This window comes from Anas platyrhynchos, chromosome 8 (assembly GCF_047663525.1).
Source record: "Anas platyrhynchos isolate ZD024472 breed Pekin duck chromosome 8, IASCAAS_PekinDuck_T2T, whole genome shotgun sequence".
NCBI classification, from domain to species: Eukaryota; Metazoa; Chordata; class Aves; order Anseriformes; family Anatidae; genus Anas; species Anas platyrhynchos.
In genome coordinates this window covers 16,159,816-16,176,692 of record NC_092594.1, presented here as the reverse complement: position 1 = coordinate 16,176,692, position 16,877 = coordinate 16,159,816, and the positions used below count along the sequence as shown (strand labels likewise).

Genomic DNA, 16,877 nt, shown 5'->3' with positions numbered 1-16,877 from the left:
TTTATTTTATTTTATTTATTATTTTTCCCCCTCCCTGCTGCAGCAGCAGCATGGCGCAGCTTGTTTCCCTCATTCAGAGCACCTGGAGAGTGGTGATTTAAGGAGCTGGGACTCCCCCTGCAGCTGGGGCCAGGTCTGGGTGCAGTAGGGTGGTGGTTTTATGGGAGCAGGCAGCGATGGGGGTGGCTGTGCTCAGCCCTTGGTGCCCTGCTGCAGATGCTTTCCAGTCCCATCCAGGTTCTTGGAGCTGAGCTGTGGGGTGCGTGGTGTGGGGATAAGAGGCCCCACATATCAAGGTAAGCACTTATTCTTGAATGAATGGCTGTTAATATGTGTATTGATAAGTTTACCCAGAGCTGCTAGGGCTGATTGTGCTGAGGGTGGTTAGAGCCGTGTTTACGCAGCGTGTTGACTTTCTTCTAATGGCATTTAGGCACGCTTATCGCTAACGGGCCGCTGAGATTAGCACAGGATGAGTAAGTGCTGCACGGGCTGCCTGCAAAATGCTCAGCGTGCGGCAGCGACGCTTCAGCCTGCCGTGGGAGCTCCCTGGCTGCTGGGCCTGGGTGGTGGCACCGTGTGGAGCCCTGCAGGAGGCTCGCAGGGATGGGTTTGCACAGCCTGCAGCTCCCCTGGAAGGTCCTGGGGGTCCCAAACCTCCTGGCTCTCGCTGCCTGCTTGCAGCTCGTGGTGAGGCTGGCTGAGGCTGGCAGGGAGGGATGTGGATGTTAGCAAGCACCTGTTTTGCTCCAGGGGGTGTGTTTATTTCAGGAGCACCGAGTGTTTGTCTTTCTGCAACAGAAATGCTTTGAGATTTGGGGTCCCCGGAGGGCTTCCAAAAAACTGGGCTAATTGCAAATTGAAAGGAAATGGTGTTGCGAAGAATCGGAGTGTCTGTGAAGGCCAAACCTGAGTTTTCAGGCTGTCCCGTTAATGTTTTTCTCTGTGCTCTAGCAGGTATCAAAGGCAGGCTTGTGGCTTTAAAAGCAACTCTGAAACTGTTCCCAGTTACACCTCTAAAATAAATACGTAAACGCGGCTGGCTGATGAGCGCTGCCAGCTCATCAGAACAAAATGTCAGAAAATGCCAGCAAGTTCCTGACCTTAATTCCAGCAGGCTTGCCTTCCTCCCCTTCCTGAACTTTTTGCTTCCTTCCCAATCATGGCAATTTAGATGCTAATCACCGGGCTTTATTAGGCAGAAAATGCAGCTCATTGCTGTGCTGACCCCTGTGCACCGCATAGTGCTCCTCCCTCCTGGGACTGTGCAGGTGGCAGGGGACAAGGTGACTCCCTGCTCAGCCCCACTGCGGTGTTCAGGGATGCTTGGAATGCATTTTGGATGAATATTGAGCTTTGGGATGCTCCGTGCCAGCAGGGACTTGATGTTAGCAGCGTAAGCTCTACTCATTAGGCTGTTTAATTGCAGGGCCATGACCCTAGCAGAGCCTTGCTGCAGTTTGCTGCTATAGGAGTTTGTGGAAGGGCATTAAAGCAGGCTGCAGCGCTGAGCTCTGAGCTGGATCCTACCTTTCCTATCTGACTTCCTGCCGGAGATCCAATTTTCATTACGATTTATTGCTTAGAGCTGCAAAATCTGCCATCTGCCCGTTTCCTCCCATTGCCATGCTCCGTGACGTTTCTCGTTCCCACCCACCGCCAGCAGAATAACAAAAATATTTGCATATGGCCAAAAACCCTTGTTCTTATCGCTCCCTGGAGGAGGGGCCTGCCGAGCACAAACAGGGCTCGGTGTGTTTTCCCAAATCTTGGGCACGGTGTGTTTTCCCAAATCTCTGCCACAGTACAGCCGTGGAAGCAATGTGTGTGATGATGGCTACAGAGCTGATGTACCTACCGGCTGTAGGTACATCGAATGACTTATTTCGAGAGGGCTGGCAGCAAGAGGAGGGTTTTGTCCTCCTGGTGTGTGCTGAGCTGCTGCCAGTGCCCAGGTACAGGTGTCGTCCTGCAGGGCTGGGGGCACGAAGCTCTCCGGAGAGGCTGCGGTGCCTGGAGCACAGCGAGCACTGCAGGTGCCTTCTGCTACAGGCTGCGAGCAGCCATGAGCACGTCCTTCTGATGCAAAGGGTGCAGAGCCCGAGTAGCTTCGGGGGAGCAGGAGCAGACAGCTCCGGACACGAGCAGGACACTCTCTGCCGGCTCTCCTTCAGCCTCGCCACGCCGGCGCTGCGCGGCGCTCCCCGGCTGCGCTTCGGGGCTTGCCCAGGAGGTGGCAGGGCAGCGCCAGCCGCCACCCGGAGGGGGCCCAAGGGGACACACGGAGCTCCCGGGACCCCGGAGGGACCCCACAGAGCCCCCTGAGAGCCCCCAGCGAGGGGGCTGCAGCGCAACTCTTCTGCGCCTCCGCTGCGCTCTGGCACTTGTGAGGCCGTTCCAAGCAGTCCTTTGCTTTTTTATATATTTATAAATCTTAATGGTAGTCCTTCAAGCTGTCCTTGTGGTTATTCTGGGTTTATACAGGCCGTGTTCCCCTCAATGGGTCTCCTCGGCCTCGGTGGCAGCCGTCTGCTCCCGCTCGTGTGGCACACGGGACCTTTGTCCCCGCCGCGCCGGGAAGCGACTGAGCAAACAAGCGAACCGGTTGCACAGCTTCAGTGCATAACTGCGGGGCTCGTGGTGAGTGATTTTGAAAGGGAGGAAGCAGGTTCCGGACTTGCAGGGCAAACAGGAGCGGAAAGCTGGCCCTCTGGTTGCTCCTTTGGGCAGCTCCCGTGCCCGCGGGGGTGGCCAGCGTGGTGAGCGCTTGGCAGGCGGTGCTGCGAGGGCAGGAGAGTTTGGACGTTGCCTCCTTCTCCCCAGATCGCGGTTACGTCGCAGGCTTATCAGGAGCGTGGAACTGGGTGAAATGTCACGGGTGTCCTCAACTCCCTGCGGAGCGTCTGGGACCTGGGAGTGCTGCCCAGCGCTGCAGGCAGCTCACACGTCATGCTCGGGCTGGGGACAGGCTGGCTGCAGGAAGAGCTGCTGCCCCTCCACATGCTGCATCTGCTGACATGACAGGGCCAAAGGCTCTAGAGGAGCCCAGAGCATCAAATGCCACAGAACAGCCTCAGTCTCAGTACTGTCCAGACACCGCTTTCTGTCTTTTCCAGTCTTCTCTGATCCCCTGCCCCTTCCAGAAATAAGGAATTAATGTTTCCAGGAGTCCAGGGCTTGCTGGCCGCTCGCCTCTGATGGGAAATCACCTCTTGGTTGGCTTGTCTGAGTGCTGACAGCTCTGGGCAATCCCACCCGAGCCTGGCACAGGGCGCTGGCACCCGGCAGGCGTTCCTGTGGGCACTGCTGAGCGCAGCCCTTCCTTATCTCCTGGCGTACCTGGCCGTGCTGGGAGCGCCGTCCCAGCCACCACAGCTGGTGATGGTGGAAAGTTCACCCAGCGAGTCAGATGTGGCTCAAACAGCACGCCCGGGGGTGGCTACCAATGAGGTCTGAAGCTCAGGAAAAGTTTCAGTGTGCTGATTCAGGCTGAAAAATCGATGGCCCTGAACCTGCTGTCCAGGGGCGGGTGAGGAGCCTGCACTGCAGTCACTTAGAAACCCGAGGCATGTGCAGGGCTGTGCAGGTGGAGCAAGGGAAAGGGTCCTGGGAGGCACTGGGGTGTCCAGGTCACCTGGGCTGGCCTTTCACAAAATAGAAGACAGATTTTTTCCTTTCTAGCTTGCTTGATTTCCGTGCTGTCTGATGTTGGTGCACCTGGATATGAAGCCACTCATCCCTTTTACCTCCCCTCCACACCCAGGGCTCAGCCCCCAGCCCGAGGGGTCTGAGCATGCCACGGCTCTACCCCACCAAGCCCCACCGCCTCTTCAACCACTTGCCAACCTTTCTCCTATTTATTTTTTTCATTCCCCTATTTCCTTTTCCACCCTCCCCGGCGCCGGGCTGCAGAGCCGTGGCCGCGCACTAGATGTCAGCGGTGCCTTCCCCAGCGCGCGCGCCTTTTGGCTGATTTTTTTTATTTTTTTCTCGGGGAATTTTTTTTTTTTTTTTTTTTTCTTCCCAGCCCCTCCTTCCTTCCTTCCTCCCCTCCTTCCCCGGGAGCAACGCGGGGCCCTCCGGGGGCTCCCCCCCCCGGGCCCCGCTCCCCCCCGGCGCTGCGCTGCGCGGCGGCGGCGCGTCCCCGCCCCGGGGCCGGTGGGTGGCGAGGGGCGGAGGGTGCGCGGCGGCGGGGCCGGGCGAGCCGCAGGGCAGCGGGGCCGCCATGCCCGCCAAGTCCAAGTACAACCTGGTGGACGACCGGCACGACCTCCGCATCCCCCTGCACAACGAGGACGCCTTCCAGCACGGCATCTGCTTCGAGGCCAAGGTGGGCAGCGGGCGCGCACCCCACGGTGGTTTTTTTGGTTCCCCCCCCCCCCCCTCCTTCTCCAGCGCCTTTTGCGCGGTTCTTCTGCGCCTTTCCCTCGAGGTCCCATCCCTCGGTGGTGCCCCAGCTGAGATCTGGGAGTTGGGGGAGTCCTTCTGCCCCGTCCCAAGCGGTGGTGGAGGTGGCAGGAGCTGGGGTCACCCCGCTGCTTCGCCAAGGAGCCCTCCCGAGCCTCTCCGCAGCATCACCTGGGGACACGGTCCCCGGGGAGCTGGGCACCACAGGCATCCTCCGGCACGGGCACCCTGGGGTGCCGTGGAGGGGTGCAGCAGGACACCTCTTCCCCCAGCTCTCCAAGGCGAGGAACTCGCTGTGTGAGCAGATCGAGGAGCCCCGTGCCATTTGTGGTGTGCTGGGAGAGGTCAGGGCCGCCCGCCCGAAGTCAGGGCTTGTTGTTTCCCCGTACAAATATAAACCATTCTTGCCTGCGGATTTGGCAGGAAGCACTGTGTTGGTTTTCTTCTGCTGGGACCTCTCGGGCTCATACTCCGTTCGGGCTGTGGCATCCCACAGCAGAGTGCTCGTGACCTCTGAGCAGCACGAGGAACAGCCGAGCATCTGTCTGCTGGGGGCAGGCAGGGGGGCAGCAAGACGTGAAATTCAGGAAGCAAAAGCGTAAAATCCGACCCCCTTTGCTGTTCATGGGGGATACGGTTGTCACGATGACGAGATACTCCAAGTGGGGTTGACTTGGATAAATGCTGGTGTAAAAGAGTTCCTATAAAAGAGCAGCAGGGAGGTGGGCATCTCTCGTACACCGTTGTCCTTGGAGGAGAGGTGCTGGCAGGGGAAGGACCACGGGTTTGGCATCGTGTTCTGTGCAGTGGCCTGGTGGCATGGCCGTGTCCTGCTGGAGGGTGCAGAGCTGTGCCGGGGGGAGCAGTGGGGCACGGCTTCGCTGCCCCCAGTATGCTCACATCTCATCTCTCCTCCGTGCTGCTGGTGTGGCTGTGGCACCGGGGTGGTGCGTGAGCCTTTGTTAGCGCCTCTTTCTTTTATTGTGCGCCCCGTGGCACGCGTTGCTGCCAAGCACGAGCCGTGGGAGCCCTGCTCCTGAATTTGTGTGTTTCTCCAGCAGCTCCTGATGCCAGATGCAGGATGCAGATGGCTTAGGCAATTACTCCATCCTTTTATTAGATTGGTGGAGATTAATTAAATGCTTACACTCCTTTAGTTCCTTTTATCCCCAAGAATCCCGGGCGCTTAAACCCACACGGCTCTTGTCTGAGCGAGGCACGGAGCGCACGGCGAGGCGGCAAAATGAGAAACGTGGGGTTAGAGCAGAGCTTTGGGAGAGCACAGAGAGAAGAAAACCCCTTGAAAGAAGAAAACCCCTTGTGTCCTGTCTCCAGTCTCTGGCAGAATTACACGGGTGTTGGGAGGCTGGAGCAGCCCAGGCAGCAAGCGCTGCACCTTCCTCCTCCTCCTCCTCTTTTCCTGGTACCTGATGTTGGTCCTCTACCTGCCAGCTGCTGCGTTTGTCTGGCAGCGGTCACCACTGTCAGGTTTTGGCCTTTCCCAAGCACACAGGGTGATGAAGAGCAAGCGGTGCTGTCGAAGGCGATGCTGTCAGGAGAGGGGCTTGAGCTGTGCTGCGCGCCGGAGCCGCTCGCAGCCGTATGCTCTGGCACGGGGACACCACGTCGGAGCGCAGCGTCCTCCGAGGATTGTGTTAATCCATTTTCTGGAGATAAACCCCATGGCTGGAAAATCCCGCTCCATCTCCTTAGGGATGGTAATGCGCTTCACACCTCGTGAGCTGTTTTTGCTGGCCACCTCTCCTGGCACCGAAAGCCTCCGTGTCTCTGAAGTGCCTCCATCGGGCCGGTGGGAATCGGGGGAGCTGGCTCCGAGGGAAGGCAGGCTTCAATTTCTGCCCATTGTGGTCTGAATTGTTGAATAAAATCAAAAGGCAGGCCTCTGGAGTGTGCTGAAGCATTCGGATGAAAGAGCTGTGAGCTGCAGCGTGTCGCAGGGGAGCTGGCATGAATTCCCACTTGTGCAATGGTTTCCTGTTTAAATAAATGGGTATTTATAGAGCAAAGACACCTTCTGTCCTCCTCCACCTCTCTGCCCGGCGTGGCTGCTCCGCTTGGGGCAGGGAGGAGGGGACGCGAGCTTGCTCTTTGTGTTCCCAAAGTCACGGTGCTGCAGAACAAAACCCAAAGGCAGCTCAGGTGTAGCTCTGCTGTTCCCAGACCCATTATTTGGAAGCAGCTTTGATCCTTCAGTCCCACACTCACTGATCTGTTGGCAGAGCCCTGGTGTATGCGGTCCCCCAGGAGAGGGGAGCTGTGATGTCCGCAGCACTCTTGGCAGGCAGGGTTTTTGGGGTTTGGATGGGCTTTTATTTTTTATTCTTTTCCCTACCCTGAAGGGATCTTGGCAACCGAGCATTTTCTGCGGCGTTTGTCAGTACTTTTTCTCCACTTTTGTGCGTGGGAAACTGAGAAGGAGCCGAGCATCTGCTGCTGGCTATGTTTGGAGATGGGACACGGAGGAGACTTCACTGGGATCCAGTATGGCCCTGCCAGCTCCCAGCAGACGGGTGGCTCTCCTGCCTGTCCCCTCGCAGAGCTGCGATGGTGCCAGTGCCCACGGGCTGCGGAAGGGACCTAAATGGGCCGAGCCTCGGGCATCTCCCACCCGGTCCGACCCCCTCGCCTGCTGCAGGCTGCCCTCGCAGGCGTTTCTCGCCCCCCGGCCGGGTGTGCTGGCACCAGGCAGCGCTGGAAGCGGGCAGCAGCAGGTTGCTGGAAGCTCTGCACCTCTAGCTGGCTGCCAGAGGCTTGGCAGCTGCGCCCGGGGGCTGCTTCTGCTGGCAGCTCTCGAGCAGCGAGCTCAGCCAGGAGCTGTGGAGCGATGGAGCCCGGGACCGCTCGCTGCAGGCTATAAATAATCCTCCCTGGTGCCACCCGGCTTCCCTGCAGCAGGGACATGGTTTTTGCCATGCTGGTGAAGTCATTTTATGGGTGAGAAGCCCTGGGGGGCTGTTGGCTCCCACTGCCTGGTGGCCTGGGGCCGTGCGGCTCTGGCACCTTGCGCCCAGGGCCAGCCCCGTCCCCATGTCCCCATGTCACAGGGAGCTGGCACATGACTGCCTGGGCTGGGACGCCGAGGCTTTTCCACGGAAGGCGGCTGGCACGCTGACTTTTCCTTTCCTTCTGAGTAAATCTCCCCGTGGCTGGGGCAGGGCAGAGGGCAGGGGGCTCGCCTGCCTCCCCCCGGGCTGCTCAGGGGTCGCTGCCACAGGTTTCCTCTTCTCACCGTGCTGAGTTTTGGGGTGCGCTCCCCCAATTCTGCCCTGCTTGCATCCTCATTTTTTTTTCCCCTGATGTTGCAGCACCCACGGCACAGTGGTGGGGAGAGAAAGAGCAAAGCTGGAAAGCGCTGCCCTGCTTTTCGTGGCACTGGAGGAACGCAGGCAGGATTTTGGGGTGAGCACCCCATGGGCGATGCCCGCTCCTGCGCCACTGCCTGCTCACAGCTCCTCTGCTCCAGCAGCTCTTCCCCCGTGTCTCGGGGAGGCTTTTGGGGCTGGCGAGCCGCCAGGCAGCCTGCCCGGGCTTCCCTGGCCGCCGGGGATGATTCAGCCCTGACCTTTGCACGGGGTCTGGCCGGCGGGGAGGCGACGTGCCTGGCTTCGCGGCTCCTCTCCAGCAAGGCTTCCCCAGCCCCGCGGACACGGCTCGGGAGGTGGCCCTGGGAAAGCACCTCAAGGAAATTCGTTGGGGCAGAAGAGTATTAAACAACCTCGAGGTGGGAGAAACAAAAAAAAATAAAATAAAGAGAAGCTCAGGGAGCTGCGCAAACACCGCACTGGCAAAATGAGTCTCTTGGTTTTCCAGGGGACGAGGAGGCTGCTGTGCTGAGCGGTGTCCCCGGCTCGTTCCGGGGCAGGACGAGGCTCGGGGCTGTGAGTAAGAGGCTGGAGGAGAGCGGGGCCAGAGCAGCCGTCAGGGCGCTTATCTCATGCGAGGGGCTGATAAGCACGGTGGTTTCTCACGCCAGCCCCGCTCCTTCGCCGGGGAGGAGCTGGCTGGAGGCTGACCTCCACGTCTGCATTTTTTGGGGGGATGCTCACCACTCGTTGAAGGGTTGTTCCTCTGCAGGGCGCTTCCCGCTTGTGGTTTCTGGCCTCGGCGCTGAAATAACCCAGGGCCTTGGTCCATCTGTTGGTTTTTGTGAAATGTGAATAACAAAAAAAACAAACAAACAAAAAAACTTGCAGAGCAAGGGGAGAGGTGGGTGTTTGGGGCTGAGCACATGGGGTCGAGGCAGATGGCAGGGGGATGCTCTGGTACCTGGGTTTGGGGCAGAGGTGTGTCCTGCGGGGTGCCAGGCATGGTGTGGCTGCCTGGTGGCCATCTCGTTCTTCCTAGTGATGCTTTCCAGGCTTTGTATTAAAAGAAATAAAAGGGAAAAAAAAGAAAAAGGAAAGTGATTGGTGGAAAAGACTCCTCTTAGACCTAAATCTTGAACTAGGGAGGCTCCGTGCAGGGTGTGTGACTGTGAGCTGGCCAGGACTGCTGCCTCTGTGCCCGTGGCCACTGCCTCTGCCCGGGCTGCGGCGCAGGGCTTAATTCCCGTTGCATAAGGCTTTCCTGCACCGCCGCAGCACATGATGGCCAAGCCAGCTGTTTGATGGTTATTTTTATATCTGCTCTGTGTCCTCACAGCACCGGCTGCCCGGTCCTGTCGGTGCTGGGGGCTGTGGCCACCGCCTGCATCCTCCCGTGGGAGCAGGATCGGTGCGGGGCTCGGCTCAGCCAGAGGGGCTCGCTCTGCTCCAGCGTGCCCAGGATAGGATGTAAGGGGCAGTAATTAACAGGGAAGGGCCGTAATTAACAGGGAAGGGCCTGTCACAGGACAGGCTGCCCCAGTTATCCCACGGTATTCCAGTATCCTGTCTGGTGCAGGTGCAGCCAGGGGGATTTTGGGTTACCCCCACAGGCTTTGATGCCAGCACGGGTGAGTGAGTCCTGCTTGCTGGGGCTGTGCTCCTTTACCAGGGCTGAAGCCTTGTGGCTGTATCTGTTGCCGTGGCTCTGTGTTTCGTGCCCTGAATTACCATCAGTCTCCCTAAAAAACGTTGGTTGCAGGTCAGGAGATGTTTGGAAGCCTCCTCACCCCCCTTGGTGCGTGGTGCCTGCTTAGTGGGGAGCAGAGCTGGTTTGGGGGGCACCAGGCTCCAGCTGGGCTTTGCACAATTCACAGTTTTTCTTCCTGATTTATTAAAAAGATCGATCTGGCTCTTTCTGGCAAGCAGGAATACCGGAAAGAGCAAACAGTGGTGTGTAGACCATTTCGTGTCCCTTCGTCTGCTGGGAAGCCCGAGCTGCGCTGCGCCCAACAGGCTGCTGCACCGCCTGCACAGGACTACCCCGCCTGAGTCACTGGAGCTGTTGTAGGGTTTTCTTAGGAGAAAACAACTCTGTTCATCTGCCAGGCAGAAAGGATGCTCGCTTGGGGACTTGTCTTGCTCCTAGGGACAGGCAGGTGGGGTAATGCCCGGTCCCTGTGCCCGCTCAGACCCATGCCCTGTGGTCCCGTGCTCAGGATCACCGCACCCTGTGCCACCCCAGCTTTTGTCTGTCCCTTCTCCAAGTGACCCAGCTTTCCGAGCTGTCCCCAGGGCCCAGTTCCCATCTGCTCGGTGGGGTTTTGAGATCCTGCTGCAAACGGGTCGGCGTTACCAGCCTGGGACATGCACAGGGTGCCTGGGTGCGGGTGGGCAGCAGGGCTGGGAAGCACTGGGGGGGCTCTGGGCGCAGTGGGGGGACGAGGAGGCTGCTTGCCGTGCTCCGAGCTGTGGAGCACACACCCTAACGTGCTCTTTCTTTCCCTCAGTACATAGGCAGCCTGGATGTGCCGCGGCCCAACAGCAGGGTGGAGATCGTGACGGCCATGCGGCGGATCAGGGTGAGTGCCGCGGGGGTGCCCCTCTGCGCCCCTTCCCCGGGGTCATCCCTAACCCTCCACCTTTCCCCACCTAAATATCCGTGTGCCACGCCGTACCCACGCAAATATCCATGTGCCACCTGGGTACCCCAGGTGCTGGGGATGCTCCGGGGTGGCACGCTGCCACCCCGGAGCATCCCCAGCACCTGGGGTACCCAGGACATCCCGCGTGGGCTGCCCGAAAACGCGGGGGGCGTGCGGGCAGGGTCACTCCTGGCTGACAACCCCAGGCGCAGAGAAGCCGGCGGCACGGGGGCTCAGGTCAGGGGATGTCAGCTGGCTATGAAATCATCCGACTTCCCGAAATAGGCACGGGCAGGGTGCTCGGCGCTCCGGCCGCATAATGCCTGGCCGGCAGCCACCGGAGCAGCTCTTCCTCCGCTCCCTGCCTGCCGCGTGCGGCCGGGAAGCCTCCAGCCTCCCCCCGGGGCCCGGCGGTGATGTTTGGGTTTATTTGTTTGTTGGTTTGCTCCCGAATTTCAGCACGGGGAGAGCTCGTGGGCTTCTCTTCCCTGCGCGCTGCCCTCGGCAGTGCTTAATGTCGCGGCTTGAGGGCAAGCTGGGATGTCTTTGGGTCTTTTATTTGTTTTTATTGTTGTTTTTTTGGCGTTAGAATTGCTCACCTTGGTTGCAGGCTGGGGTTGGGATCTGTTACGCCGTGGAGAGCTCTCTGAGGTCTGTAGGCGGCTGCTTCCTCCTCGTCCCCCGGGACCCCTCTTGTTCTGGGAAGAGCAATTTGGGGTAGGGCTGCTAAAAAAAAAAAATATATATAATAATAATATTAAAAAAAAAAGTGGCTCTGGTCCCAAAATCACACAGCTCCGCATTGGGGCAAGAGGACTGGCACAGCTCTGGGAGCTGAAATAAACCCAAATGTTTCAAAGCAAAACAAACCAAAGCAGTCCTCATGGGCTGATGGAGGCAGCCTGACGCCCGGCCTGGACAATTCGTAGCTGAGCGGATGCAAATTAGGGTAAAATAATGATTTCTTCTGACAAGTGATGTGTTTGAAACGTGTGCTGTGTACGCATCCTTCAAGGATTTTACGCAGCTTTTGATGCCTGTTTTAGGGCAAATGTGGGCTCTCCCTGCTTGTTCTCACCGCCGCTGAAGGAGCAGCCTTTGGGCTACCTCCCCGCTGGGTTTTGGCTCCATGAAGGATAAAACCGTGCACGGAGGCACCCTGCCTGGCAGCGGGGATCCCGGGGAGGGAGAAAACACCCGGGGAGCCCCCAGGAGCTGCTGGAGGCTGGGGCTGGCCGGCAGCATCCCGCTGGGACGGAGCCCTGACCCGGGGAGCAGGGCAGGAGGCGCATAGCAGGCATTGCTGGCATTCCTGCGCTGCCTGCCGCCCGCCCGCTCCCCCGCAGCACAGCACGGAGGTCTCTTCCCTGGGTCTGGAGCCAGAAAAAGCGATTTTTATTTATTTATTTATTTATTTTGCCTTTCCCCTCCTCATCTCAAAGAGGCTGACCCGGTGCAGGTCGCTGGGCGTACCTCCCAAACGCTCCCTGCCTCTGCAGCCGGGAGGGATCCATCCCTCAGCCTCCTTAGGTTGTCGGTGGGCACCCGAACCTCAGCAGGTCCCAGGTTCAACAGCGATTAAATGTTGGTTAGAGCTGCCCTGTGCAGAGCTGCTGAGCTGGAGGGGTTCAGAAAGGAGCTGCGCCAACATCTTCCCAACCCCAGGCGCCCAAGAGCTGAGTTTCAAACTCCTGAACTAGCTGCAAGACGTCCTTTTATTTTTTTTTTCCTTTCCCAGAATGCCTGAGCGCAGTGGTCGGTCCCTAAATGGCAGCCCTAGCTGTGTGTTTGCTCGTGCTGTTGCGATGTCAATGTATGCAAAATGCACGATCCTCCTGGTGCTGCTGGCACCTCTCCAGCGCAGCCCCAGTTACCTGGCCGGGGCTTGGCACAGTCGTCCTGGAGGCTTTGGAGCCCTCCTTTTTGCTGAGCGTGGCCTGAAGCCAGGTTTTCCCTGGTGCCAGGAAGGATGAAATCCTATATAGCTGCTGTTCTAAATGCTGCTTACGCAGAGCTCTCCTGCAAGCCTGCTTCTGGGAAGTGTCCAGCAGAGGTTTGCAAAACCACGAGGCACTTCGGGCACTTTAATGCCTGGCTCCTCCAGACCTCCTGCTCCGTCAGGTACATCTCATTCCGTGGGACTTTTGCTACTTCACCTAGCTGAGCTTTTTTTATCTTTTTTTTTTTTTTTTTTTAAGCAAATTGGCAAAATTTCTGCATTTCAACAAGCTTGTGAGTGGCACACAGCTGGCAGCGAGCATGGATAACGCAGCGAGGGCTGCTGCCCCTCCGGGTTTCCTGTTCAATTCCTTGGAGCCTGTCCCCAGGCACGGTGTCTCTAAGGGCAAATTGTTCTGTGGCTGTTTGGGCATGTGCAAAACTCGCGGGTCTTTCTGTGGTTTGGGCACACCCAAGCTCGACTCCCCGCTGTTTGATGTGTGCTTGCCCGCAGCCAAGGAGCCGGCGGCTGGACGGGGCTCTGCCCAGCGCCCTGCTCTTAGGTCAAGCTAAAACGAGTGAGTCTGGGTCAGCCCCTGGGACCTGAGCCTGGGAAACGTGCTGCGTAGGCCTGTTGCTTCCTTCTGAACCCTCTTCCATTGCTTCATGGAAGTCGGTGATGAAACAGGTGATGCTGTGTCAGGATGTGATACTAGGGATTTCCACAGCGCTGTGCTTTGAGATAATCTCGCCCTTCTGTTTTGCCACACACTCCCTTTTTCACATGCTGTGTCCATCGCAGCAGCACGACGGGGTGCTCAGGTCACCATCCCCCCTGCCGGGTGGCACCGCTCAGTTTCGGGGCCTTTTTCAGCCTCCTGCATCCTGTGCATGCAGCTCCTGTTCCTTTTTCCTTTGGGAAGCCGCCTGGCCGTTGCCACATAAATCCAGCTGAACCGAATAGATACCAAGTTCCTGCACGCTTGACCTGGATATCAAAGGCACTGCTCCCTCCCAGACCTGCATGAAAATCAGCGCCGCGCTCCCGCTGCTCTGGGGCTTGCTGAAAGAGCAGTGGCATCCTGTCAAATTCCTATTGTTGCTTGGTTTTGGGATCCAGCAGCTAGTGGATGGCATCCCCTCAGGCCGGGCTGTGCTATTGTTTCAGATAACGTTTGTCCAATTGCTTGCAGGGGGGAGACTTGGAATACATTCTGGAAATGTCTCAGCCAGCCTGAAAGCTTTGCGTGGTGCGCTTCTAATTTTATTGGGGCAGCTTCGGATCTCGTTTTGCAAAGGGCTGTTGCCGTGCTGAGTTGTGCTGCAGTCCTTGTGGCCAGTGTGAAGTCCCACACTGGCTGTTTTCTAACTAAAAGCTCGAAACCTTTTGTCAACTTGGAGGTTTTTTTTTTTCCAGGATCTGAGCCTGTAACTCCTTACAAAACCCTCTGAAGGGCATTACTCAGACCTGCTGATTTCAAAATGTAGACTTCAGTGAGTAATTTTTAATACCTGCGTTAGCTCTAGCTGAAAGAGGAGCCTGGGAACAAACGTGTGATGTGAAGAGCTGCCTCTCCTCTCCTCTCCAGCTGCAGACCAGCAGCGTGGCTGCGTACCGCTAGCACCTAACGAGCCCCACGGGGCCGCCTCGTTTCTGGTGCGCCAAGCATTCAGTGCTGTTGCTCATTCATTCTTTATTAATTGCCTGAATTTCATAATTGCTGATTTAGTTAGGTTATTGCCAGCTTGCCTTCTTTGGGTTTGCCATCGCTGTTCCGCCCGGCCGCTCTCGGCTGCTTTCCGCGCCGCGTTGCTCAAGCTTTTCACGCGGGGTGGGCGAGCGCCTCGTTGGCGGGCAGTGAAACGGGTGAGTGAATGAATCCTGGCCGTGTTTCGCAAGCCGGGCTGTAAACCTCGCTGTGTTCAGCTTCTGCTCGCCGTCAGCTGCATGGGTACGTGCGTGTGTCACCCCATTTTGTCACCGAGGTGGAATTGGGGTGGGCGCACTCCCCGGCGGTGCTAGCCCTGTGGTTGCCTTGGGGCAGTGCCTCCCTTAGTGCTGATCCTGAGCAGCACGGAGGATGTTTTTTCTCTTCTGAAGGTACCTGCCAGGCATTTTTTGGCTCTCTCAGTACCCATGCACCCCAGGCTGGGTGCAGGACTGCCAGCCAGCCCCGGCCTCGGGAGCGACACCCACGGGATGCTCGGTGTCTCTCGCCCTCCTGGCGGCCCTGCCCCGTGGGATCTTCTCCCTGCTCGGAGGAGCTGATGGGTAGCTAATTAAAAATACCGCAAATTCCAGCCAGATATGGGGTTTCCAAAGAATGTGCTGCCGCTGCTTCTATTAGCAAGGGCTGATAAATAGCAGAACGCGTGCGGCTCAGCGCTGGTGTCTGCAGGGCGGCCTGGTTGCTGCTGCCCCACGGGGGTCTCCAAATGGGAATTCTGCAACAGGGGGCTGAGAGACAGCTGTTATCCACAAGAACCTTATCCCCTTGACTGTGTGTTTGGTATTGATTTTTATCTGCTCTGATTTCTCCTGAAATGCACAGGGTGAGGGCGGCTGCGGTGCGCGCCCCAGCGCGTCAGCTCAGCTAATGGAACTTGGGGGCAGAAAGGAAGGGGATGGGGGCAGCTGTATGGTGGGAAAGAGCGAGGCGAGCAGACGGAATTTATTGTGGAATAGTCAATGTTATTGGAACACATATTTTGTGTGATAAATGGGCGTGCTGCTGTGATCTGGGCTTGTTTCAAAGCACCGAGCCTAGCTCTGCTCTGCCGCTCTCGCAGCGCGGGTATTTTTAGACCGATTCCCATTTATACCCATCAGGACACACGGCCGTCACAGGCAGTTACCAAAATTAAAGCTGAAATTGGATGGGAATATCGGCCCTGACCTTGTCAGCACAAACCACAGCGACAGCTATTTCGGATGCACGCGCACCTCGGAGCTGTGCTGATCCATATGCACAAGCGCAACCTCTGCTGACCCACGGAGGAGCTTCACAAAGCAGCGTTAAGCCCCAAAACCAGCCTCCAGCGCTTCGTTTCTCCCCCTTTCCACATCCCTGTGCCCCTCGGTGGATTGATAGCCACCGGCAGATCCCGACGGGGGCCGGGCAGGATGTTTTCAGCCCCGGTTCTGGCACCGTCGCAGGGAGGGCTTCCTGGCGCGCCTGCGCGTCGCCGGTGTCCGTGCGCACGGGGAGGACGCCGTGCTCGGCCCAGAGCTCTCCCCCAGCCCCGGGGGACCAGCAGGGACCTGTCTCTGCCTGCCCAAGCAATCTGCTCAGCATCATCATGCCGGGGCTGGGCTCGCTGCAGGAGGCTGCCTGCTGGAGAGGGGACCCAGCGGGAGAGGGGGGTGAGGGCAGCAGCGCAGAGAACGGGCTGGTGGTTGGCAACCTGCGCCTGCACCCCTTGCCAGGTGTGTACGTCTTGTCTACGTGCGAGCTCTCCCAAGATTTTGGCCTGAAACTTGACTCACAGGCCATGTGGGCATGCCGCAGCACCACGCTGCATGCTTTGGTGTGATGCAGCCCTGCCCAGGGCTGGAAATCATCCACGGACCTTCTCCCGTTAATGGCACCAGAACCGAGGGACCTTCCTCGTGCTTTGTTGCTCTTTTCCTGCAGAAACCATTCTTGCTCTTTGCTTTCCCAGCAATGGGCCAGGTCCACGTCAGGTTCCCCTTCCAGGGGGCAGCTGCTGGGGCTCATCAGAGCTGGGGTTTTGGTGCCTTTTCCTTGTGTGGATCAGGAGAACACAGCCCCCGTACTGCTGTTAGCATCCCAGCACGGTGCCTCCAGGGTCCCCTCTGGGTTGTGCCTCACATTTCTGGCAAGCGTTGTCATTTCTTGTGCTTTCGCTGCCAGAAATGGCCAGATACGTGGCTTTCCCCCGGAGCTGTTAATTCTTGGGTTTCTGGAGCTGCAGAGCCTTGATTAAGCTCGCCCTCAGCTGTCACTTGGGAACAAGTTAATCCTTCAGGAGCAGATCATTACCGCTGCTCCTCCGAAGGGCTGGGGAAGACTTCACAAGGCTGCTGCTTCTCTGTCCTCCAGTACTCCGAGCTGATGCTGGGTTGAAGCCTCGCTTGTGCTTTACCAGCTGGGACGGGGACATCTGGAGAGCTTCCACTGAGGAACCTCACGTTTATTTGCTTTCTGCTAGCACTGACACCAGTCCGCCCATTTCTGATGGAGAATGCTGGTGGGCAGATTGGGGTCTGCACCCACCGAGGTTTAGTTTTTGGACTGAAATGAGGGCGTCTCTGTTCAGGCTGATCTGTTTCAGATGCTTGTGCGTGTGGGGCGATGCCGAACCCGGAGAGGCACCGTCTCCCTCCTCCAGCATCTCACCTGCCCGACAGCCCGCAGGCATGGCTAAACCTTTCCTTACACTTCTGCCGTGTAGGAGCCGTGAGACAGGGGCAGATAACACATTTCTAGGGATGTGGAAGGGTTTTTTTTATTGTGCTTTTCACACATACCCATCGCACTCAAGGCTCGTACATAATTTTCCTCCAAACTGACAAGGGTACATGCGCTCCCTATTAAGTAAC

General features: G+C 58.0%; 1 protein-coding gene across 5 annotated transcripts in view; it reads left to right on the top strand.

Moving 5' to 3' along the window:
• The first annotated feature begins 238 nt into the window (after positions 1-238).
• Positions 239-16,877, top strand: part of NOS1AP (nitric oxide synthase 1 adaptor protein) — a 30,633-nt gene continuing 13,994 nt past the window's right edge. For 2 of the 5 annotated variants that reach the window (XM_072041581.1, XM_027462799.3), the window contains exons 1-2: positions 4,040-4,330; positions 10,241-10,312. In XM_072041581.1, the coding sequence (XP_071897682.1) occupies positions 4,226-4,330; positions 10,241-10,312 (177 nt within the window). In that variant the 5' untranslated portion in view covers positions 4,040-4,225. Of the gene's footprint in view, positions 297-4,038; positions 4,331-10,240; positions 10,313-16,877 lie in introns of those variants that run through there. The other 3 variants (XM_072041582.1, XM_072041580.1, XM_038183039.2) reach the window with 3 other exon arrangements.